The sequence below is a fragment of the Anopheles marshallii genome, chromosome 3 (genome assembly GCF_943734725.1).
Source record: "Anopheles marshallii chromosome 3, idAnoMarsDA_429_01, whole genome shotgun sequence".
In the NCBI taxonomy this organism is placed as follows: Eukaryota; Metazoa; Arthropoda; class Insecta; order Diptera; family Culicidae; genus Anopheles; species Anopheles marshallii.
The window spans coordinates 8,221,276-8,246,979 of record NC_071327.1 but is presented as its reverse complement, the minus strand read 5'-3'; the positions used below and the strand labels follow the sequence as shown (position 1 = coordinate 8,246,979).

Sequence of the window (25,704 nt, the reverse complement as noted above, 5' to 3'; positions counted from 1 at the left end):
AACGGGACCCTTTTTTGGGGGTGGCGAAAGGAAGGAGTTCATGTTTGTGTTGGTGTTTTGAACCCTTCCGAGCCTATATCGACCGAGACCAATGTGTAAACATGTGATGCTTAACCCAACCTCATGGGCCAACGCATTGTTTGTTTAGACATCCAGTAAAAGAAAGAAGAAAAAACCGATGCTTTCTTCTATATTGACTCGTTGAGAAATGGTTTTTCTTCTCGTTTAGCTTGTTATCGGATGCTTTTCTGTATACTGTGGAAGCTTTTTAACGCGTTACGGCCTGGATGAAGGCGAAAAAAAAGAAACACATAAACATCAACAGTGCATTCTTCACTTTACACACAAACTCTAATTACTGCCAGTGCCCATTGACGTTCGAGCGGAGTCGCTTTGCTCGTCACATTAATTAGCCGGCCGATGTTTTGCGACCGGAAAGCGCAAAACTTTGTGCTTAGTCCGAAACGACTAGTTAGTCCGGCGGTGAGTTCAGTGGCGTGACAAGTGAACTTTTACCAGGCGGCGCTTGGGATCTCGATACAAACGAGCAGTGTCTTTTTTTGCGCCTTACCGGAACAGGAAACGCAACAATCCTTCAGTGGAAGTTGAAGCATTCTGACGTGGTGGAACAGCATCCTTCGGATGGGATCAAAGGTTCGCGAGATCCAAGTTGCCGTTGCGTTTTTCCCCAACCCAAAAACGCTCAGAAACGGTCTTGGTGTGGGATGAAGGTTGAAGAGAAATTTCGCAGTGAACTTACCGCGTTACCTCAAAAGCGTTGTGGGGATCGGAACAAGTTTATCGTTTTCCGTTTGTGTGCCGGTACGGAGTGAGTGGATACCAAAAAGGGAAACAAACGGTTCGGTGCTGACTGTTGAGCGACCCTGAAGGAAGACGGTGATGAACAGCATCACACACCGTTGCTTCTTGCTCGGGAAATTAACCGATGTACTCGCGTTTTGTACAACCACCGATTTCAACGCCAACTTTTCGGCAAAGTTTCCCCGTTCGTTCGTACGCATGCTGCGTTCGTAGGCGCGCAACACTTTCCCTTTCGTCATTTGTTTGCCGTGCCGATTGCGCATGGGTTTGGGTTTACGCGGAAAGGGGTGTGTATGTGCGTGAAAAACAGTTAAGAATTAATTGTTCGCTTTGATGTTTTCCGCGCGAAGGATAATTTAATTGTTACCTGATTTCTTTCTACATTTAACAACGTGCGAGGGAAAAGTAAAGGCCACAGGGTGTGCGTGAAGTACAAGCACGATAACTTTCCACATCTCATAGGCTCTTTGGTTGTGGGGAAAAAATGTGGAAAAGCTTTTAAGAAATGTTGTCTTTTTGCATACAGAAAAGGGTTTATTTGCGTACAGGAAGAAGGAGGAACAAAACATTTTCTAATTTTTTTTTTTTTGGTGTTTGTGGTTTGCAATCGATAGCTAGTGAAGCTTTTGTGAAATTCTGTGTAAAATCTGGCTGTTAATTGCGTGTAAACTTGTTGCTACAACCCTACCGAAACAACCGGACACACCTGTGAAGTTACTGTTGTGTCACCAAAGAATGTACGCCCAGTGATCCGGAGTGCTGTAAACAGGGAATGCATACATCGGTGCAGGAAGTAAGCGGATTAAACTCTTAACCCTCACCAGCACGACACCACCAGCATCATTCGGGTCTATGCGAATCGTTCGCAAAACTTTTCCCCGCGGGTAAAACGGGTTTTTTGCATGCGGCCTGAACGATGCCTGGAGTGGTGTTTCTTGTTTGCGTTCCGACGGCAAATTATGAAAGGACGTTAATTAACGGTAAGAATGGCTAGCCCATTGCACATTCATCTTATGCTTATGCTCCATCCTCACCTATGTTAGCAACGGATGGTTCAGGTGACCCACCGGGGAAAACATACACGACGGGATCCGTTGTGTGCGGGTTCCTGTTTTCTTTTGACGGTGTTAAATATGTGCTCAACGCAAATGAATGGCAAACCTTTTGCTCGTGAGCGGGCTCGGATTGCGGGATTTTGTGTGGCGAGAGGGAAAGGAACAAGGAAAGGTTGCGCAATCTTTCAAACATCTTCATTAACAGGATCAAAGCGTGTTGGCTAGAGACTTCCGTCTCGTGAGCTTCGTTTTTGTAAAGATATCCTGTGTTTCATGGAAGGAATTTTGGAATTATGTTAGATTCGTGTTTACTTTTCTGATTAATAGAATACAACACTGATATTTGAATTGCTGAATTGAATGTAATCAATTATTTACTCTGGATTGTTCAACTCAATACCTAAAGAGGATTTCAATTTTCATTTCCAATACTTCCGATTAATTTCTTAGAAACTTTGGTTAGATTTTGAACGGGGAGGATTATAAGATTCTACATATCTTATCGCTTGCATTAAAAACAATTCAACAAACTGGCTTTAAAAGAGTAAGACAGAAAGGATAACACAATCAACCGTACAATTCTGTACCTCTTGGCAGATTGTGAATGCATCGTTTAGTTCGGAAATGATGAGCGAATCTGCTGCCAAATATTTCAAAGGAAGATTCAGCACCGAAAACTAGGATTCTTCCCCCCCAAAGCATAGTGATTACTTCCTGATGGTGTGCTACCGGGCATGACGGGGCCCGCAACAGTCAAATGAACTTACTTTTTACTGGGTTCGCAAGAGCAGCAAAGAAGCTGCACCCGACAGCTAGTGGACGGATCTGGCGAATAGAAGTGAACCTAGGAATTGTGGTGGAACGTTGACTGTATGGGAATAAAGGGGAAAACTAACCCCGGTTTGCACCCCGGAAGCCGGAAGCTTGATTGTGTTTGGCTTTGGCCATTTGGTAGAGTGGAAAAATAAAATTCCATTCCGTCATCAATCGGCGGATGCAGCTTCCGAGCGAACAACAGAACTGGCGTAGCCGCTGTAGGTAAATATCGTTCACCTGCTGCCTCTGTCTTTCATACCACCACGGCCTAACTTGTTTCGCGGTACAACGGATGAGTTCTGTCTTTTCGGTGCGGGTTTAGCTGTTGGTTCCCTTTTATGCTTTCCGAACTTAATCGGAAAAGCGATTTTTTTCTTCATTTGCTCTCAGACTATTTTTTTTTTTTGGGCTATTTGATTCGGTGCCCCTTATTTGAGACGAGCTTCTGGTACCGGATACCGGAGGGGTTGAAAAATGGGAGCGAGGAGAGAAAAAAACGCAAACAAAAAAGAAGAAAAAACACGCACAGAAATAGAAATCATCCAACCAACTATTACATCCGCAGAAAGGTAAAGAAAGCAAAACCGCCATGAAAGGAATAGTGCCATAAGGGTGCACTTCGTGCTTCGCAAAGCGGAAACATTCTTCGCTACCGAGGGCACTGGGTTGGGTAAATATTTGCAGATGAGTTTTGCTCCACTTCTGAATGCGATGGTGCGATGGGGATGAGCGAAAACAAATCGCCCATCCGCCAACCTTGCGGAGACCCCCGCAAAAAGATATTCCGAAATTGACAACCGACCGGTCTTCGAGTTTTCGTTGAGTGCAGCGAAGTACGAAATGGTATTGTTAATGGATGCACCCACCAGAAATGGGGAATTGATAGCGAATGCAGCCTGATTCGGGTTCCGTGATGGAGCGCTGGAACGTCATCTGGCGGAAAATTTGCTGGAAATTGTTTAAAAAATGCTACAAAAATAGGGATTTTGATAGAGTTTTTAAGTGGATCCTGAGTGGATTAAGTCTCATTTCTCAATTTGGTTTGAAGTCTTTAGTGGTCAACCTTTTTAAGTTGCTTAGAGATAACAATTTGACTTACAATTGAAAAAAAAAAACACGGCCAGTCCAAAATCAAGCATCAAATCAATTGGTGGGGTATTAAAATTCGTTGTCTTCTGCTTTCGTTCTTTGGCATTCTTTAGGCTACTACCAAAGCCAACAAGAACTGGGTAAACTATGATTAGCAGACAAAGATTTAAAGAAACACGTGTTAGACCTGTGTCTTCATTTCGGTAAGTGCAGCAAACTTCTTCTCCTATGTTTGAAGTTCTCTAATTTACATAAACTTCATATACTTCACCAGCTGACGCATAATATCCCCCAAATACTACTACGGTGTCCTAATGACGAAAACATAATACATCTCGCCCAAAATTGTTCTTTCTTCACGATAGGCATAAATTATGCACCGAATAATGAACAGCTGCCTCCACCGGTACCGTCCCATCAACCGCCACGTAATCTTAATATAAATCTCCCGGAAAATGTGCCCCACGGGCCGAGAGGTCCGCGAACGCACCACAACCCAGCGGACAGTGCAGCCGGAAATGCAGTCCTTCGGCTTGAGGTTGAGCTGCGTGACAAACACGCCGTACAGGGACGTCGTACGGCAAACAAAGCGAAACCACCCAAACCACCGTACGGAGCGAACGCGTTAAAAGCACCACCGAACGATGGTGGATCGGCACCGCTCGAAAAGGTAAGTTCCGAACACTGGACACAACTCGCAAAACAAACATCAACCGTTTATCAAGCTGCTGTTAGCGTGTGACGGTTTGGGCACCCAAGCGTCGACCGCAACGTTGAGGGGTTTTCCGTGAAAAAACTGCCCGAACCAACACTGTCCTTCATTAACGGTTCCGGAACGGTGCACGCGGACGTGGACACACGGATGGACGATATAAATCTTTGCCACATCCTGGTCGTGTTCGGTTGGAAACGGTCGGTCGATGTTTTCGTAGGCGACAAAGTTCGCCCGTTTGTTTGCATTGGTGAAGAAGGGGTTTGTTTTCAGTAGAGCTTTGCCTTAACCCGAGCGTTGTGGTTGCAAGAGGCACATTCTTAAGCGGAAACTAGTTGTTGGGAAAATGGTTTTCGTATGAAACTATTTAGGGCAAAAGGTGAAACAATTACAATTACAGATAAAATAAACGAAATGTGACATGGATTTTACTTTTGCTAGGTATTGGACGAGTTACTCAAGAAGCTAGACGTTGAACGCGTCATTTGGCACCCGGATAAAGAGGGTCAGTACTATCAAGTTGTGTTCCCTCTGGCAGCTGGTGATCCATGTGAAACAACACTTCACTGCCTCACAGAGTTAGGAATCGGTATTAAGTACAACTCCAGCGTAAGGTAATTTGTATACAAAATGGTCTAGAATACTTTTCATGTAATAACTCAATTGGATTAGGGCTTTGATTAACAACGCCAGAAAGTATGCAAAGCAAGGCATTTTATTACTCCTGGTAAGTTGATCATTGCATTGTGCTTTGATATTGCATACTGTCAGGCGTGATTTTTAAACAGTTTGATAGTCTGTGGCGCTCTATTCGAATTTTCACATAATTTTTAATCATATTCCGTCTCTGTTTTCAGCGTTCTGCCTTGCAGTGTCAGCTTCGACGGTTCCAACGATACCAGCAACGAAGATGAATACGGGTACGGATTCTTCCCTCTCTTTATGTCCACCGTGCTTTATACCCTGTCCATATTTTCCTCCACTTTCCCGACCGAACATTCAAGGTTTCCCGTTTTGGACACTATCCAGTCGCTGACTATTATTTAAATGAAGAAGAGTAGCGAATTGTCTGTGCTAGAAATTGTCCTGCGTACTTTACGCTCTCTTGTCTCGTTTCTCCTAGATGTCTCTGAACTGCGACAGACTGCTTTCGTTCTGTTACTTTTGCACTTTTTACTTGTTACTTGCCAGTTTTTACGGGCAAAAGCTTTTTGTTTCAGTAACGCGACTCGTCGATGTGTGTGTCTTTTTTCCTTTGTTTTATATCCGTTTTTTTAGATGTACTGCTACTTAGTTCTTTCTTCGCCTTTCGTCTGTGTGTGTTTTTTTTTTAGTTTTTCGCAACCGTTGGCATCGTTATTGTCGATGTGCATTTGCATAATTTGATTAGGTTCACGTACACTCTACATTGCAACGTGCATACAGGAAGATGGAAGACTTTGCACAAAAAAGAGAATAAAAATGAATAAAATAACAGCTGAAGCAAAGGGCATATAGCGTTGAATTCAATATTCTTGATCCACACACCTATTAAATATGTGAACAAAAGAAAAAGCGAGTTCTCCATCGGATGCAGGGCGTTGTGTCTCAAAGGATGTTTCCCATATAACCCCGTATCGGTGACTTGGTGAATATTAATTCTCTTATTTATTTGGATGAAGTAAGGACATACTGTAAGGTTAATCCTGCGGGGAGAAAGTAACAAGGATCCCGAGGCCAACGAGTTGACTTTTAATTAAACCTTCTCTTGCTGCTGTTGAGCGCATTTTGACGTTTGTTCCTGCCGTCGAGCGTAAAGGGATTAAACGCTCAGTCATCGGTCGATAATTAAATGTCTTTTAAGTTAGTGAGCGATTCTGTAGCGGAAGTTCGACGAACGACAGTTAGATGACGCTTAATTAAACGTTCAAACATGTGTGTGGGATGGTTCATTCTCTTTTGCAACAGGGACGAATGTGAGGAAAACTCCAAGTGGAACAACTTTGTCGACTCGATCCGGTCGAAGCTCACGGTGAAGCAGGTGGTCGATGGTGTGCGGGCCGGTGGTTCACTATCGTTCGACTACTTGCTGCTCATCGTCACGGCAGAGTAAGTACAGATGGGTTCCATAACGCTAAAGCACCACCACAAAACACCTTCCGGGCAGGGTGAGCGCAATGCAAAATGGTTTCCGTCACAAAACACTTTGCTTCGCTTGATCGTACTCTGTGTGGCACATCTTCATTTAGCGTACATTTTGTTCTCTCTCCTTTCGCTTCGATGCAGCTCACTAGCCGCCTTAGGACTGGTGGAAAATAATGCACCAAACATTGTGGCCGCGATGCTGGTTTCACCGCTGATGGGTCCGGTAATGTCGATTACCTTCGGAACGATCATAGCCGACCGCGAGCTGGTGGTAAGTGTGTTGTGTTTGGTGGCTTTTTCTTTTACTCTCGTTAACTAAACGATCAGCATGTTGCTTTCTTTTTCGCTTGATTCATGAACGTGGCTTATGGGTAGACGAAATTTTCGATTTTTAAGAACTTTACAGCGTACACGAATATGCTTTTAGTGTGTGATGATGAAACTATGAGTAACAATGTTTCGTGATCGTTCAACGAAAAGTCAATCTGAAGCAGAAATGTGTGGTTGGAGTTAGCTGTTTCAGGAATATGATCGTTGAACGAATTTTCAGTTAAATCCGTTACATCACCCCGAACTTGGTCTGTAGTAGACTTTTTTTATTATTTCACAACGTAAACTATGCTCATCCTGGTGTAGTTATTAAGCGAGGACTGATAAAAAAAATAAAACACTGAACTTTCACGAAAATTGCAATAAATTTATCCATCGCTTAGCATTTTCAAATACTCAATTCCAAAGCATTCTACCAAACAAGAAAAAAGTAAGCATTCACCCCAAAAAAACACACATTTTTTATCACCCGCTGAGCAAACTGCGCGGTACAACGAAGTCATGGTGAAAGTTCACATTCATAAAGCCGACTTTTTGATACGGAGCAAAAAGAAAAAAAACACGTTCACATACCAACCAAAACACACATACAAAACTAACTCCGCAATAAAAACCACACCCGGGCAGCAGCGTAGCTGGGCAAAAACAAAATTTTCTGCGGTGCTCAGGTGTGCTCAGTCGATGAAAATTTAAATTAAAACATTTTCATTCAAAGCGATGGCTGGCCTTGCTGGGGTTGTGCGATGGGGGCACGACGCGTTGAAAAGTTTCCCCCGCGGTCACCGCAAAAGGTTGAAAGCAAAATGGCAGAAAGGGAGTAGTTTAAAAATTAATTGCCTCGCAGTTCGAGAGTGTGAAACTGGCCTGTCGGTAAGGGGGAACTATATTTTGCACACTTTCGAGCGAAACGGTACTGTTTTCTTGGGATGGAATATATCGCGGCGTGAAACGAGCTGGGTATGAGATGTTATGCGCCCCGCGCAAGACTATTGAATCCTTGTAGTGTGAAAAAGCCTCTTGAAGTGATATCTTTCTGAACTCATTAAATTATTGTTTAATTGCTTTATGAGTGCTTCTGGAAGTTATGGCATTAGAAACGCATCTTAGCTAATTTTTATTCAAGGCACATGATTAAGTATTATATGACTGTTAAGCCTTTTATTGTACTCCGTTCATAAATCTTACGCCTATGGGATGATGCTATCTGTGAACGTCGACATAGTCGACATTCAGAGCGTGGCTTTGAACTTGCAAGTAACAAATGAATTAGAATGATGGGTTGCTAAGCAACACTATTCTAAAAGTGGAAAAAGGTTTACTACAATCAGTACAACATAGTTTTGATATTATTTTCATATTAACGTTTACATGCAGCACATTGCATACTTTTAGGCTTACTCATCAAATGCACTATTCAGCTCAGTGTCTGTACATTACTTTTTTATTTATTTTTTTTTCTTATCGCAATTTTCAACTCTTGACAAGGTTGTTCAACTTAAAAAAATAGGTTCGAAACTATACTAATACTAATCCATCAAATAAACCGATTAAATAATAGTTCAGTGCAACTTTTAAATCTATAATTTATTTACTAGTACGAGTGACTATTTAAAAAGAACTGTGTCCCAAACTATTTACCAGAATTTCCATGTGAGCCACTGAAGCACACCCGCTAAAATCCGGCAAAAAGATGAAAACGAGTCGTGTTGAACGATGTTAAATTGAATGTCAAAAAAGCAAACAACACATTCATCACCCAGTCAGATCCAGGGACATCGGACAGATGGGTCAAATTGTGATTAATCCCATGTGTGTGAGTCTGTGTGAGTGTGTGGTTATCTGTCTCTTCGCATTCCAATCGTGTCGTCCTAGCGAATGGCACATGCTGTGCAGTACGAATTTGCTGTAAAATATTTACCCAGCCTACATTTCCACATTGCTAATTGATACCCGCGGAACGGACCATTTTGTTCCACGTTTTTAATATTGTTTTCTTTCTTTTCTTCCCACTCTTCCGCATCCGGGTGTTTTGCAGAAGGTTGGCTTTACAGCGCTCGCACTCGGTATGTTCATCTCGATACTGTTTGGATTCATTTTCGGGCTCATACTTGGTACCACCCAGATGCCGTGGGGTTTCGGCGATTTCCCAACGGAAGAAATGAAGGGCCGGTAAGTGTATGGGTGTGTGTGTGTGTGTGTGTGTGTATGTGTGTTGTTTATCTGTGCTTGAGATTTTTCCTCATTTCGCTTTTCATCAACATATCCGCATACATTTAAGTGTTCGATTCCACATGTCCCGTTCGCCTCGGGAAGTGTACGGTGTAGTTGAGCATGTCGGATGATGATAATGAATTACAAATTCATCGTACCTGAAAAACGCTCCAAAAATTGCCCCAACCGACATGTAGGTGGTAGAAAAAGCAACTTGATAATAATACACAGGGAAATGAAAATAACGAATGAAACCTCCAATTGGTTGTTAAATATTCGTAAAACAGCAGAAATCACGGACATCATACCATCTCCCTATCCGGTGGGTATTTTGGAATGAATTAATTAAAGCAAAATATAGCGCACACACACATACACACATATTGGAGGAGTTCACAGGAAGGGAAGCATTTGGCTGTTTTCGCTTCCACTTCACCACAGTATCGAACATTGTAACGAGGCCAGGTTTTTGCCGGAAACCGAAACCCCACCGGAAATGAACTAGAGAACGGTGGAATTTGTATGCGGTGGATACATTTCGCCATACCGAAATGGTAATATCCAAACAACAGCACAGTTGCCTCCCACTTATACTTCCCTTCCCCTTTTTTTTTCTTTCTCGCACACCAAATGTGTTGATTTTTCTCCCCAAAATCCCACTTCATAGGATTCCGTGCGGTTGTTGATGGTGTTTCGGTTAGAAAATGGAAAATAAATAACACACCATGGGATACTCCACCGAAGCTGGACGATTGATCATCGGCGGTGATGTTGCTGAGGGTTGTTGTGTGGTTTCCACTTAAACTCACACGATGAACGCCACTTTAGATATTTCGTTTTTTTTTAGTTTATTGTAACATTGTAGCTAATTGTGTAGTAACGAAGTGGGAAATTAAATTAGAAACATGCTTGATTTCGGTTGGATTAAGTGGTTCGGTTTGGTTTTAAGCATATTGTGATTGTGCAATAATGGTTCAATGATTAACAAATTGATTTTATTTGGTTTCGATTAATTAATCGTAACGTTGCGGTTGAAATGACCATGTGGAAGGAAAGGCAGCGGATTGTAATAATATTTTTAAATTTAATTAAGCTTTCAATTGTCTTTTTGTGATTTAATAATGTATCAGTTTTATATTTGTTTTTTTAAATAAAAATATTCTATAGTTTATTGATGCTATTACAGTATTTTTCCGTCCGTTTGTATTGTGTAAATGAGCGCCTGACAGTATGCAATTGGTGGTTGGATATTTGTTTGGACAACTTATTGTCGGATCGTCGACGTATTTGTTTAAAATATTTTGAAAGTCAATTTTCCAACTCTCCATCAGGGTGACAAGTTATTCCACAACCAGTAATTGCATTATGCCAGGGGATTATATTCCCATAATTGCATAGTTCCAGGGGTCATACATTCCTACTCACGATAGAAGCAATCAAATTGAATCGTATCCTTTCTTGCATTCACAAAATTTGATGTTTTATGTTACTAATTGATTAACTTAACCTTACTTCTTTGTTATATTTCCCTTTTCTACCTAGTGGCAATGCACGCTCCCTGTGGATGGGCATACTCTGGGCGTTAACATCCGGTAGCGGTGTAGCGGTAGCATTGCTTCAAGGCTCGGCCGGACCATTGATAGGTGTTGCAATTTCCGCTTCGTTGCTGCCACCGGTCGTGAACTGCGTGAGTATGAACACAATCAAATGAAGCCATTCGGTTCTACCTTTGTGCAATCGCTTTCACGAACTACCGTGAATGGAGTTGAACTTTGCTACGGCGTACGCATACGCTTGCAACACTTCCAACACACAATAATGATGCTCCATTTCCGTTACAAACATGTGTCGCTGGGTGGCCTTTCTACCCAACATGTGAATTGGCAACCGATTACACGATTCGGTACCGTCCAGGATCAAAAGCGCCAAACCCATATAGCCGGTTGAAGCCCCCGAAAAGGATACCGAACATGGCGCCGTAGGGCGCCGTTGTGTGAACCGTTCACCGAATGGATTGGTTTCGCTAGGCATTGGTGCGATATTGATAGAACGATGCGCATTTAGCTTCCCGTGCCGAAAGACCTCATTCGTACGCATCCTGTCATTAGGGATGAACAATGCAGTACAGAGGTTCGCGTAAAATTGTTCCCGCCTCAAGCGGTGCAATTGAATTGAGCACTTTTGCTGCTCGCTAGAGCAGCTACTCAAAGCTGCAAATGGTCGGCGGGCTTCGAAAGGCCCCGAGGTGTTAATCGATTCATTAGGGATTATGAGATTTGAGTACCGCCAATACTGGTGTGCATTGGCCGCGTACTGGGAGAACCGTTCCCGCGAAGGTTATTGTCAATCCAAATGAGCGTTCGTATGGCGTGGAGGGATCAGGGAAAATATGATATATCATCAAAGTCCTGCTAGCTAATGCTGACATTCTGGGAGCAACATGATGGTTATATTTATTTAGCCTAAAATACATCCCAATTGTGCCAGAGAAAGTGTTTTATCGCAGAGATCTTAACACGTGAGGTGAAAAGGATAGAATGATACAAGAATTAACATTATAGAAATTATTTATCTACTTCGTCTTTTTACACTAAAAAATAATTTATTTGATCAAACCAAAAGTTGTAGAGGAAAACACACTATGAGAATTTCATAATGCTGTTTTAATTATCAATATATAAAATCCATCTTCTAAGATTGAATTCATTAGCAAATGTGAATTTCAAGGACATTTGTTTGCTATTTCTCCCTAGAGGGTTTTTTTCTTCGTGTGGAACTGCGACAATCGACAGCTTTTCACGTAAATGATTCTCGTTTTCCTCAAATCTAACAGCACTTCTGCCAGCGAACAGGACGCTAGTAACGAGCCGAACGACGGAAGCAATTATACAAAAATCATTACAATAAACGAACGACGGAAAATATTACGATTCTTTAGCACACCATTACCGGCCCCAGCAAACCCCCACAATGCTTTCCCTGCTCGTCCATTGGGGAAACTTTGTTAGATTACGCCAGCCTTCCCAGCTAAGGGCCTACATTGGGAACAAGCGTTTGGATGAATATTGTAATCGGCCATCCACCGAAAGGCCTTCAAGGGCTTCAAGGCCGAACGATAGGGCCTGTCCACCGCCGGCAAGCACCAGGCAAGCATTTGGTTTTATATCCCCGTTTTAATAGCCGGGTATTTCCCTTGCCGGCGCGGTTTCCGCTGATTGTTCTGCTGAAAGTTTCTGCTGGATCGAATCCAACGACTTCCGGCAGAGAAGCATCAGCTTTGCTGACGATCACCTCGCCATCATCAGCATCATCATCATCATCATCATAATCATCACCTTCGGTGGCGAGTGAACGGATTCGGTTCAAACGCGGAAGCGACATTAAACTGTGTCTATTCGGTGCGCTTTCTATCGTGGTGATGCGGCAATAGATTGATCTAACCAAACTCAAATGCAACATTCCGAAAAGGAACGGAACCGGACGTTGATAACATTTCTTCTACACTCCCTCGGCGAAGGGGTTGAATTCGGCTGCCTACCAGCATCCTGAGTGATGATCCAGTTTTGAGCCTCAACTGCGATACATCGCGCGCAGATTTCCTTGCGATAGGAGGCAGGAAGCGTGCTTCTGACCTTGCTTTTATGACAAGCTCCCCGGAATGTGCTTGGCCAGATACACACAGCAGCCCGGACAGTGTGCCGGAGTATGGTAACATTAATTTTATGACCATAGTTTTGTATCTCTTGCTCTCTTGACTTATGCTAGCGTCCGCTATCCGTCCATTCCCTGGGCGGATCGTAAAGTTTTATCGGCGTGTAAAGACCATCCTTCGGTTTGCGTGCGGATGAGTTCCGGTGCGTTCGACTGTAAAGTGGCGTGTGGCGAAGTGAGCCGTTTGGATGGGAGGATTAAAGTCAGTTCGCGAGAGTGGTGGAGCTGTTAAACACTCATCCATTCCTGTCAATATGTTCGCTAAAAGAGGTTTGAAGACATGTTCACAACATTGGAGATATTTTTCACTGAGAGCGATGCTTCTTGTTTACTACGTGATGCAGTGGTCGTAGTGTGTTATTAGTTTGATGCATTGTTTACACTATGGAATTGTTTATGCTTGGAGCCACCAGTGGTTTATGGGGAGAATGTTAGAGGTCATAAACTCTTGTATAGTATTGGAAGACTTGACGTGATTGTTTCAAGTATTCATTCGCTTTACAAAGCTTTGCATGTAGAGTTTATAGTTGTGGGTTGAATAAATAATCAAATTAAGTACATCATTTGCATAACTTTAGACGTTTTGTGATGAGAATAGGTTGGGAGTATAATAGAACACAGAAATACACTTTCGTGTGGAATAAACTGGGCAAGTAAACAATATAGCGAAAAGCTAATAAAGTTGACGTTCTACAAATAATTTCCTATGAATTTTCCGATTAGTTTTACGGTTTAAAATGTTGCTTTTGCTCCAGCAAACCCAGATGTAGTCGAGCTTTATATACACCAGCTTTTCCTTACATCAAAACACAATTTTTCCCATTCCACATTTCTGCATCTGCACAGGGACTGTTCTGGGCATTGGCCTGCATTTGGCTTATATACAAGGAGGAAGACATCAAGATGCCGCACCTGAAGGGTGAACCGTACAGTGGTAACTCTAGCTACGAATTCATCTACACCAATTACATCCCCACGGAGTTCCTAATTAACGGCATCGTTTCCGGTCTGCTGACGGTGATCAACGTTATTTGCATCTTTATTACCGCCATCATCGTGCTGAAGATTAAGGAGGTAGCGGCCCCGTACACCTCCAGTCCGGATCTGCGCCGGTAAGTACAATGGGCGAGGGCAGCGCGAACCACGGCTAGGAAAGTTTTGTCTTTCATTTGATCCTTCCTTCTGGTCACTGCCATTGTCACTGTTGCGATCATTTTACCGCTGGACAGCAGATTATTTACGGTTGGAAATCCGATGCTGTGCTGGTCTAAAGGATTTATTATCACTTTTTTTAGCTCTTTCATTAGCGACTTAATTCTAATATTTGCAGGTTATTGCGATGTTGTTCATTTATGGCGAATTTCCGGCTGGGGGTTATTCTTCTCAATAGTTTTATTTTTTTAAATTAGTTCTCAATCATTTACGATACGTATTTTTATCGCATTTATCGTTAGAATTAAATATAAAACAAAATGCATTTTTATTTAACCATTTTACTATATGCTCAAATATTTCAAAACATATTCAGAACATCAAAAATGGATGCTATAAAAACAAGGTGTTTAGTTTTTTGTGTGCCTAACAGTTACTGTACGTGTACCAACGAGGGGCCATATTCGCCACAAAAGAAAAACATTCCAAATCGAACAAATGGTACATAGTCTATGCGAATGCGAATGGCTACAGTGCAGCAGGTGCATTTATCCGCCTTGTCCATTGTTAAATGGCATAGAACGAGTTGCTGTGTGTTACGTGAGATAGTTACGAACGGCGCGTGGGTATTGGGGATTCTAGGTAACAAACAAAAAAAAACGAACGACAAAAACAAACGCACTAACACTTCCCGCAATCAACCAAACGACACGAGATGAAAAACTAATGGGTGTAAAATAATTGGCTCACCCGATGCGAGGTGCCTTCGGCGGCTTTGGTTGCACGTTGCACCGTATCCCCAGAGAATGGAGCCTTTCAACACGTTCCAACCTGAATGTGTGTTTGCAGTGAATGGGACTAGACATTTTGCTGCTGATCGTTTTTGTGTGTCTCGGTGTTAAGTCTCTGCTCTATCGTTTTGTGCACAATTATTGCTTTCCGTTGAAAATTGAATATTCCCTAATTGCCCGTAGGTAGGATGCAGTTTCACACTTCACCAGGATCGGTTTCCCCGCTTCTCAATGATGATTTAGTTTGATAGTTTCTGTGAAAATGTTTCAAATAGCCTTCACTCGTAATAGCACACCAGTCCGTCGGCATTGGAAGTTAAATAGTTTAAACCAATTACAAAACAAAAAACAAACTGATTACAATATTGTGTAACAAATTTCCAACGAGTCTAATGAACGCAGTGCGTTTATGAGGCAATGAGAGTGGAAGTCTGTTTGGGAATGAAAAAGCTGGTACATAACAAGCAAAACCATTCCGTAACCCAGTTGATTCCGTAGCACTAGAGAAAAACTAATTTTCGTTTGTTTTCACAACGATAATCGCATGTAATACTTTTTTGTAGTTATAAAAACAACCCGTGACACAGGCACCCACACCGGCAAAACCGAGCAAGGTGCTACGAAGCTTATAAGGGTGGAGATTACCGAGCAGAATCAACACAGAAACCAGGCTTTTTGTTTTTCCCAGGTTTTGCTGTGTTTTGCTCTAAATCCTACCGGTGGGTGGGTGAGGATTTCCTGTGAGCCGGGAAATCATAACCGACCGGGCATTTATAAATGTGTTCATAATATTCTCCTCTTTTGTTTGAGCGGTTGAACAGCGGCGGCCACCGTTTAGTGGGAAGCAATGAAGTCGGAACCGTCGACCGTCTGCTGTCTGTTGTTTTAAGCGCCATGTTTTGTGGTGAAACGTTTGTGATGGAAATTAATGTACACTTTTTGCTTACGGTTGTGACGTTACTTACCGAGGTAGGATAGAGTTAAGGTTAAATTTGCAGTTAAAAAAAAATCTTTCGTTACGTGCGAAATAAACTGGCCTTACATTTGTTTGTGGTTTACATTGGTTTGGTTTGGATTGGTTAGAACAGTTTCAACACAACGCCGTTATTATACGCCCGTTGAGCTAGATTGTTTTTTAATAAGAAAAGTTTAACAACAATTTTGTTTCAATCGTTATCAACTTGTATAAAACATCATAAATGATTCTATCTATTTTGTAATACTGTATACTATATACACTAGTTAGACTATAGATTGTTAGGAACTGTTCAGAAAACATTTTACGTATATTTTTTATAAAAATTCTCTATTTTAATCTTTGATGGATGGGAGAATTAAAAAAGTGCATTTACTTCTCTTTTGTAATGGGCCAATGATCTTCTCGCGCTATTTTTATACTTCCTTGAATTGTTATGTTTGGAACTGCCACATGAATCCCAGATAAACCAATTTATATTGTAGCACCCTTTTCAGTCCTGTGGCAGTGTTGCCAAGCCTTTAAGAATTTATTTTAAACGATGGAATTCATTTGCTACTTTAATTTGTTTATTTTTGGCGTATTATTTAATAAATAATAAATTAATAAAGATGATCTTTTTCGCTAAAGTTTGATACATTTGAGAACTAATAGATAAGAAGTTTGATAATAAGATCTATTTGTTCTGAGTGAAAAAAAGAGAAACACACTAAACAATATTACTGCATAACCTTCACTGATCAAAACTATCAAAAAACCAAAGTAAAAACACTTTTATTCGAGCGAATAAGCAGAATGATAAATAATCCTTAAATCACCACTTAAACGCCCCGTCTATTATTCACCCGACAGTGTGTACTTGTGGAAATGAAGTAAGAGAGTTAGTGAGTCGTTCCGAATTCGTTGTATTCGCGTAAGAACATCCCCAGAAAAAAACCGTGAACGAATAGAAAAACCAAACGCTAGAGATCGATGTAATGCTGTCCGGGAGCGTGTGTACCCTTTAGGAGTCACAACACGCCCCAACAGAAAGGACCGAACGGGTGTGCCCATTTTTTCAACGCCCACCTTTTCGGTGTCGCTCGAGCAGGGAAAATCTTTACAATCAACTAGATTAGAACTTATCGTGCAGCTTTCCCTGGTGCGATTTGTGCGATGGGAAAGCGCTGCTCTCTACCGGTTGTACTTCCTGGAACGGTTCGAGTGGCTTACCGGGAACGGCATGGAAATGAGCAAACACCAGTGTTGGAGGTACGGTTTGACATGTTTATGAAACCCTTGGCCATGAGTTGAGCCACCACTGGGCTGGTGAAGCATGCACTGGATCAGATACCCGTGCGCCGTTCCGATGTGATGTTCCGAAGTTGGTAATGGGCTCGAAATGAAACGATGCTCAAAATTAGACATGCTAAAGCGGGACCTTACAGACCTTCGGACAAGCTGCCGTACTGGGATGGGACGCTTAAGCTTCCCATCTTGATGTCAGTAGATCGTTACTTGCAGGCACCTTGCTGCTGCTGCCTGTACCACCTTATCTTGTCTGCATTGTTAGAGCGCAAAGTTTTTCCACCACAGCGACGAGAGCCCAATTTCCCAGTACACGATGGTTCGCCGTGGATAGCAAACGGGCTACACATCACTAAACGAAGTCGTTGCGTTGGTGTATTCATTGTGGGCCAATGGTTAACAGCTTCCACACACACACACACACTCGCACACACTGTACTACTGGGAGAGGAAATTGGAAAAATCAACACCGCGGTACCAGGCTTCCGGAGGTCACAAAACCGTACTTTCGCTAAACTTTAATATTTATGATTGTTTTCCACCGAGCCCCGAACCCACCGTAATCCCAATAAGATGTAACACACTATGCACGTGGCGCGCGCTGGAGAACATATTTTTTGGTGAAGAAGTGCGTTTGAATAAATTTCCCACACCCCACACTGACAGGCTCGGGCTGGAGCGGTGTACTCCCACTCCTTGCCATTCGTTACTGGCAGTTTCCGTGGGAATGGGGCAGGCGTAAATTTGCATAAATAAATGTCAATTGCGGGCGTGGGCGGTTTGCGTGTGTCCGCTGCTTTGGTGTTTTTTGCCGACGCGGAAATGAAAGACGAAACAGGTACGTCAGGTCAGGGAAACAGCTTGCGTGCAACGCCGTCCAGCCGATGTTGATCTTCCATCCAACTGGTAAAGGTTAATATAGCGCGGAAAGAATGTTCCCTAATTGGTATTTACGGTGGACGGAACAGAAACTAAATTGACTTAATGATTTAAAGCGAGTTTAGAAACAGCTGCGCATATGAAAAAAATGCGACAGAATGTACTTCTTTTAATTAAAACGATAATTTGTTAGCAATCGACATTTAGGGCATATTTTTCCAGTTTGTATGGAAAAGGTGACACAGGACTGCTTAAAATAAATCCACCACATCGATATCGAAATTAATTTAAAATTTTTAGTGACTGTACCTTTTCACTGGTAATATATTTTTTTCAAAAAATGCATTACACGCTACATGTCAATGAAGTTCATCATTTAAATCATTTCCATTCGTGATCATCGTGCCCATCATTGATGTATCGCATTTTGATTGTTTCAATTGCAGATTTTGGGAAACGGATATACGTACCGCGCGCACTGCAAACCGTACCACAATACGCCGCAACCGTGGCGGTGAAGCGGACATCATGTCAACGTAAGTATTTTACAGCAGGTTTACACGCAGCTTACTACATTTTAATTACGCCGTGCTGTCGCACCGAACGCATCCAACGCTTCCAGGAAGTGTACCATTCACTGAGACTCTTTATGATAATATTTCCACTGAGTGTACCCCCACCGAGCCGGCCATTTACAGTGCGTAAAACAAACAAAAGTCTGCTAAGTTCTCTTACCATTTTCCGCTTAATGCTCGTTAGCAGTGTAACCGGTTACAAGCTGTGCGTGTACTCGTACCAAATAGCGTCAAATGAAAAATCACTTCGCAAACGCTCTCACACTGTTCCGATGATCAATTTGATGAAATGGCCGGTTCCACTGTGCCGCGTTGGTAAAAGTCCTCGAAAAGCGATAAAAAAGTTACAACAGCGCCCGAGGAGTCATATTTGAAAAGTTAATAAATATTTGCAATCGTTCGCTACAATTTCTCGAGTGTTCCACCGGTTTCCCGGGTTCCTGTGGGAGGGGCGACGGTTCGCGCGGTTTATAAGCGATGAAACAACGGTCAGTGCAGCTGTTACGGCCCAATCGTTCGAAGACAGTGAGCAACAAGAGCGGCGAGTACTTTCCTCTGTTGAAAGTTATTTGTCGGTTCGATTTTCACCGACAACTTCACCAACTGAGCGGACCATCGCTGAACATCGCTAGGACAAATATTTCCCCGGGTGCTCGGGGTTTTCCGGGTCTTTCGCTTCTTCAATTTGATTTATTTCGGTTTTTTACTGCTGCTTCTTTAAACTACCCTTCACTTCTCCCTCCATTTCTATTCTCGCCGCCCTCCATCCCCAGCTATGCCGAGCTGGAAAATGACCCGAAGGCACGGAATCTGGAGAATGCACTCGAACAGGCCCTGAAGGAAGCCGTCGACGATGACACCTACCGAAAGGTCAAGCGGATGAGCTATTCCAGCAATGCAGCCGGTGAGGTAAGTCTAACGCCACTGGCAGTCGCCCGATTTTTCGAGGGCACGTTTTCCCGGACCGTCCCGTGGGTGAGAGTGAAATTAAGCTACCGCCTTGCTCCACATCGCCATCTGTTTCGAGTGATCAGGTGGCGATTCTTCGGAGATAAATTCCAAAGTTCTCCCGGGGTGTGGAGTTTGCTCGGTTTCGCTTGCTTCGCTGTATGGGCCCCGGAGTTGGTCATCGAACGGTGAAGAATGTGTTGGGACCGTGACCTGGAACCGATACGGATCGAACAGGCCCGAGATGGCTTAAGTACGGGTGTATGCTTGAACGTACTGCAGTAGAGCGATTTATCGTTGTCGCAAAACCCGAGTCCGGGGGTTTTGGGCGATTCTTCTGCGTCGGAAGAATAATGCTGGTATCGATGAACTCTTGGGAAAGGGATCAGGTTTTACCAGGGTATGACGTATAGCGGTGAAGTATCGGTGATTAAAGAAAAGTGCCCGAACCAGATGGAGTAGAGTGTATTGCAGGTGTTTGGTGCTGTAAAGCCTGTAAATCGATCAGGAGGACACTGTTTTTAGCACTTTTAAGTGTGCATGTTAAAGCTCGAGGACGCCTAAATGTATGTAATTTACAACGATATGATATGTATCCAAAACTGATGTTTTGTCTATTTTTAGTTTATTTTATTGCAGGGGAATGTTGAAATGCTTTTTTATAGTCGACTTACCTTAACATTATCAACAAGATTTCCTAATGTTACATAAATTTTAAGAAATGTTTGTTTAAATTGCATACTTTTAGGCGTTTAAATCACGATAACAAACTTTACGAAATGACGTGAAGAAGATTGGGGAATTTTGTGCAACCTTTGGCAACATTTGTAACATAATACAGTCACTCATGTGGAAAGAATTCCAATATACAATTTTAGTAATAAACATCGCATGCCAAAAGCTTAAAGTAGCATATAGTTGCTTTCCTTAAAACACACCTACTAAAACACTTATACAACACGACTAAACAACGATAAGACACATTTCAAGTAGCATGCAAAGTTAATAATACTTCTTCACGTCCCAACGCTCGTACCGAGCCAAATGAAAACACACTTCACATATCTCATACAAACAATCCTTCCAGCCAGGAAGTGGGAAGGCAAATTCTATTATTCTGCAATCAAGTCAGTGCAGATCGCAGCCATCTTCCACCGTACAAAACAATCTTCTACCGCTTTGCTTTCGTGGGCGCGTCCGAAGGTGGTTTAGATCGGTGTGGCCCTCCTAATGATAAACCCACAGGAGGATGTAACAAAAAAGAAGTAGTAAACCGTGTGGTTTGTTGGCACCGTGAAGCACAAAACGGGCCGGCACTTGTTATGCAGATTTGCCCGTGCAGTGGAGTGCCTCTTAAGCCGAGGGAACCGATTGGCAACCCGCTCGTAACCGGACGCACAGCTGCTGAACAAATGATCGGCCATCAGACCACTCGTTGGGTTAGGTCGTTTCGCCACCCCGTCCCCCGCCCCCCCTCCTCCTTTTCACTATTTCCAGTACGTCCGTGATTTATGTCCGCACCTAGGGCCGCGGAAAATTGCACCACCCGAAGCGGGAACGACGGTGGCGGTTTATGTTTAGCTTCGTTTGTCATTTTTCATGCTTTTCACTCTCAACTGATAAATGTTGATTTTGGCTTTCCCATGCTTTGTTGAAGGCCAGTGAAGGCTAGCATTGGTGAGGGTTCGGGTTTACCAGAAGCCCGTCCCCGTGTGTTTGTCTGTCGTGTTTGGTTTGGCTTTGCTGTGTGTGTGTGTGTGTGTGCGAGAGTACATTGTTACTTATGGGTGGTAGCATAAGTCATGGGCCACACAAAAATACACACACCCGTGTTGCAAGAAACACCGGACCCTACGTGCTGCGAGCGTTGCAATGTTTGCGGATCCATCTCTTCGGGTGAGGAAAACATCATCTCGCTTGCATCAAGTGGTGCCTGTGTTGAATTTTATTTTTATCTCGAGTGCATGGGTAAAATGGGAAAATGAAAGCAAAACCGGGCTGGGCAAATTAAGATGGTACGAGCGCATGTCGCGGTGGAAGGGCAAACGCTTGGCTACACAAAAGCTTATGCTGCAGGGCTTCGGCAAAGGATCTTTATCGTCGGTTGGTAGTTTAGTCTTGCTTCTTTGGCTTTTTTTCGCTTGTATGGCGGTGTTTCAACATGCAACATAAATAGCACTGTTGCGAGAAACACGATCCATACGATGCGGTGGTGCTCCCAACGGAAAGGAATATTAAATTCTTGCGAAAAATATGCTGTCATATATACTAATGATATGTATCACTATTCATTACTCTTCTACATCCAATACGGCACCATGAAAATAAAGCAAAGTTTGTAGTTTGTGCATCATTAACTTCACTTAAAGCTATCTCTGTCATGTGCGAAATTATTTTTGTAACGTCTTGTTTCATTAAGTTAGAAGATTTTTTATGCTTTTTATAGAACATGCTCAGTTTGTTCGCCTCGTTAGCATTATTACGTCTAGGTTCGTGCCGTGTGTATTGCTCTGGCATCCTGTATTCCGTTACATTCCTCCCGCATTTATACCAGTGCAGATTCTTCCTAGTTAACATTTCATATTTCTGCCAGTGGCTGTCAAGTCGTTAGAATGTTTTCCCATTACTTGCCCGTCGAGCAGGTTCTGGTAAGCTCGCGTTTGGGGTGGGTTTTGGCTGCCTGAATTCCATGCAATTTTGTGTCGCTTGTTGGGGAATAATAATGAGGAAAGTGTTCTGCTTTGTGTGTTTATTTCCTTTTGCCCTTGCAACGAGCAAAAGATTTCCCTGTGTGTATAGCGTTTTACAGGCCAGCGATGGCGCCAAGCACAATTTGGATCTTTTTCTTTTGAATGCGACAATTGCTAGCGTATTTTTGTGGCCGACACATTCGAAACGCTAAATGTCTTACACATGGTACAAGCTGACACCCGGGGAAGCTTTTTTAACTGCTAAACGTTACTGCGAGCTTACAAGTATGAAATAATATTTGACAGCTGCCACGGCTAATGTAAGGTGACGGGGAGAGAATAATTTCCACGACTCCGGGAACGCTTCAACGGGGGAATGTCTACTGATTCGTATCTATTTTGAAGGTTTTATGAGTATTTTGGGTGAAGCGGACGTGGCGATGCTTCACTTTGGGCAAGTGAACAACTGTCATTTGTGTTGCTGCTGCTGTTGCTGCTGCAACTGTAGATCATTTCTCTTTCTGTGATGCTTTATCTCATACCAATCGCTACGCAGTGTATGGGATAACAGCCTACCATCTGCGGATGGAATATTATCCACCAGCAACAAATGGTACGCACAGCAAGAAAACAGGAATCAATATAAATAAAAGCGAGCAACATAATCCGTTTTAGCTGAAACATATAAACCTTTGAGACTTTGACGAACAAAAAAAAGAAATAGGAGAATCTAAAACTGCGTTGAACCGTGAGATGAATTTAAATGGCACACATTTCATTTAATCTGCAGAATCGCTTCGGCATTGTGTTTCGTTTTTTTTACACGTTTCGAAAATTTTGCTTTGCGACATTTTGCTTGGCGCCACACGGGAAACAAACACACGCGCGTACGTGTATGACAATGTGACAGTGGCAGATTTGGCCTCGTGCGAGTTTTCGGGAAGCCTTACACAAAAACCAGGGGACCAGTGAAGGCATATTTAAAAATCCCGCACACCTCACACATACACACCCCTAGCGGCTTGATGTGTCCTGTAAACGATTTTCGCTATCGTGGGAATCAACAAAAAGGGCTGGCATAATGGCAAATGCTTCAACTGGGAAGGTTCCGTTTTGGCAGGGATTGTCGCTTTTGGCAGCGACGCGTTGGATGAATTCGTGAGCCGAAATGCGAACGATATATGTGACAGGAGACGGGGTGCATGAGTTTGAAAAGTTGGACAGTTGTCTTGTCACGCGTACGCGTGTGAAGGACGAACGTATCGAGGACAGCCCGTACGCGAACCCGCGAACCCGCGGAATGGTGACGAATGATGCATTTTAATATGGTACCTTGATACCGGTGCCATGTAGGTTTGTTTGGTATTCGTTTACATAGTCACGCACCGCAGCAGTCTACAATTTGGCACGTGCTGTTCGACAAGTGATAATTTGTTAAACAACGCGTCTGTACCATTCTGAATTAACTAACTTTGACTAGCATTTTTAAACTGTGCACTAAGGAATAATTGTTTAAATATAGTTAAACAATAATTTATTATGTATATTGTTTAAACAACTTAATTCAAATCAGTTTAGTTAGAAGGATGCATGCGAAAAACTGTTAACAGCTACGACTAAAATTAGTTTAGATTATCGAAACAAATCAATTGCTTGACTTGCACTATTCGTGATTAAACGCCTAAAGTTATGCAATACGCAAGACAGTAGCGCTCTTTGAATACCATTTTAAAAGATTTAAATTCTATGATGATTTATAACATGTTGTATCATGCCAAAAATTGTTCAATTGTTGTTGTTGCCTCTTTGATTTTCGTTACATTGTAGCATTGTAAGTGAATAAATTGATTCCAACGAAAAGGGTGTCCAGCCCTTTAAATTAATAGGATTTAAAATCAAGTTGCAATTCAAAACCGTTAAAAATAAAATAATGTCTGCTATCCAATGCCATTTTTCTCATGCTGCAATCAGGCCTGTTTTTAGTGGAAGGGTATCCGTTACGAGGAGATTATGTTCATGCTTAGCTGAGTCCCTTCTTGCTCTAGCCCCAACTGCAGGTCAAATTCCCTGAACCCTATCCATCGCATCAACCGTCTATCGTCCATGTGAATGGTGGCAATATGGCAATATGCGCCTCACGGAGCCACTTCCTCGCTCGGGTCGCGTTTTATGAACAACGATAATTAAGCCCCGAGTTTGAGTGAAAATTTAATTAGCTTCCAATCCAGCGGCGAACACCGCTTGTTTCCATCGAGCCTCAGCTTCCCATTTCTTTGGATGTGCATAATAAAATGGATAGGCAGTGTGATTTTGTGACACTTACGGGGTGGAAAAGTGGTGTAGTACTGGTGTGGCAGAAAATTTGTTTTCGTACGCTTTTTCCTGTGTTTTTGTTTGTAGTGTTGGACCTATCATTAAACCTGCATCAGGTGTGTGCGTTGTTGATTAGAGGGCAGGATAATCGTGGAGGCTTGTTTTGGATGCGATGATACGTTGAATCGTGTGTGAATAGGAATTAATTGCAGTAGGTCACTGATGGCCGTCACCATTGGCCGCACTCCCTCGTGCGAGGGTATCGATGATGGGTAATTCTAGCCTCGTATCATCGATAATATTGAATGAAACAATACCGAAAACTTGAAACGATAGTAATTAAAAATGGGACACTATGGTTCATGAACAGGCATTGCGGATGACGTTCATCGCTAATCAAATATTCCAATTGATGCACCTCCTGAATCTGTTTCAAATATTAGTATTCATAAAACAATTTTATAGTAATTTAATGAGTTAAATGAAGGTTCTGGATGCAACTTTCCCAAAACTTTCACGCTATTTCCGTTCTGATATTTAAAGTTGCAAATTTTATTTCCAGATTTCCGAGCGCCTGTTTGGGCACGGTTCCGGTTCCGGGGCCTCGGGAGTGTCCACCAATGGAGGGCAAATTGGAAATCCCATGGCAACCGCCGTAGGTTCCAGCACGAAGACGACGGCCGACTTGAAGCTGCTGGAGAAACTCGTCAGCTCACTGCTGGAAACGCACAACAGTCCCGCAAGTGATGGGCGCTCCGAAGGACTTCACCGAAGCGGATCCGTACTCGGGCGCTTCCGTCCCATGTCGCGCTCGTTCCGCTCGACAGGTTCGCTGCGAAGACGCAACGAAGGCACAGTCGGTTCTTCCGGTGGTACGGGAGCCGGTGGAACGGGCGTGTCCGGCGGCGAGGGAACGATGCCAACTATTCAGGAATCTGGCACCGACCGTAACAGCGATAGCCGGGGACGACGAAATTCCTGGAACGACCGGGCCGGTGGTAATGTGCGGCGGGTGCTGAACTCCATCGCTAATGCACCGCACCGGTTCAGCCAGTCGCTGAGTGGTGGCGGACCACTTCAGGATAACGACGAGGAGCGCAGTAATTTGACGCAGAACATTCTTTGACGGGGTTGCGACAAAGTTAATAAGGATAATGGGCCTCACTGAAAAGCACTGCTCCGCTTGAGAGTCTTTTTAGAGGTTGGGCCTATCACACGGTAAC

At 43.0% G+C, this 25,704-nt stretch overlaps 2 protein-coding genes across 2 annotated transcripts in view; one reads left to right on the top strand and one right to left on the bottom strand.

Moving 5' to 3' along the window:
* The window catches only part of LOC128716178 (uncharacterized), a 104,815-nt gene that overhangs the window by 52,808 nt on the left and 26,303 nt on the right, over positions 1-25,704 (bottom strand). The gene's annotated exons all lie outside the window — the stretch shown is intronic.
* LOC128716179 (uncharacterized) lies at positions 1,739-25,607 on the top strand. The gene is made up of 12 exons (XM_053811100.1): positions 1,739-1,802; positions 4,148-4,452; positions 4,936-5,108; positions 5,352-5,414; positions 6,442-6,582; positions 6,760-6,889; positions 8,984-9,117; positions 10,702-10,846; positions 13,717-13,982; positions 18,402-18,491; positions 19,304-19,439; positions 25,044-25,607. Exons 1-12 carry the CDS (start codon positions 1,739-1,741, stop codon positions 25,605-25,607), a joined length of 2,211 nt encoding a protein of 736 aa, XP_053667075.1.

Excerpts from the sequence above, each read along its gene's own strand:
- LOC128716179 (XM_053811100.1), top strand. The coding sequence starts at position 1,739 with ATGCCTGGAGTGGTGTTTCTTGTTTGCGTTCCGACGGCAAATTATGAA. Across the intron at positions 1,803-4,147 it reads TGAAAGGACGTTAATTAACG|GCATAAATTATGCACCGAAT; the intron begins GTAAGAATGGCT and ends TCTTCACGATAG. Across the intron at positions 13,983-18,401 it reads TCCAGTCCGGATCTGCGCCG|ATTTTGGGAAACGGATATAC; the intron begins GTAAGTACAATG and ends TTTCAATTGCAG.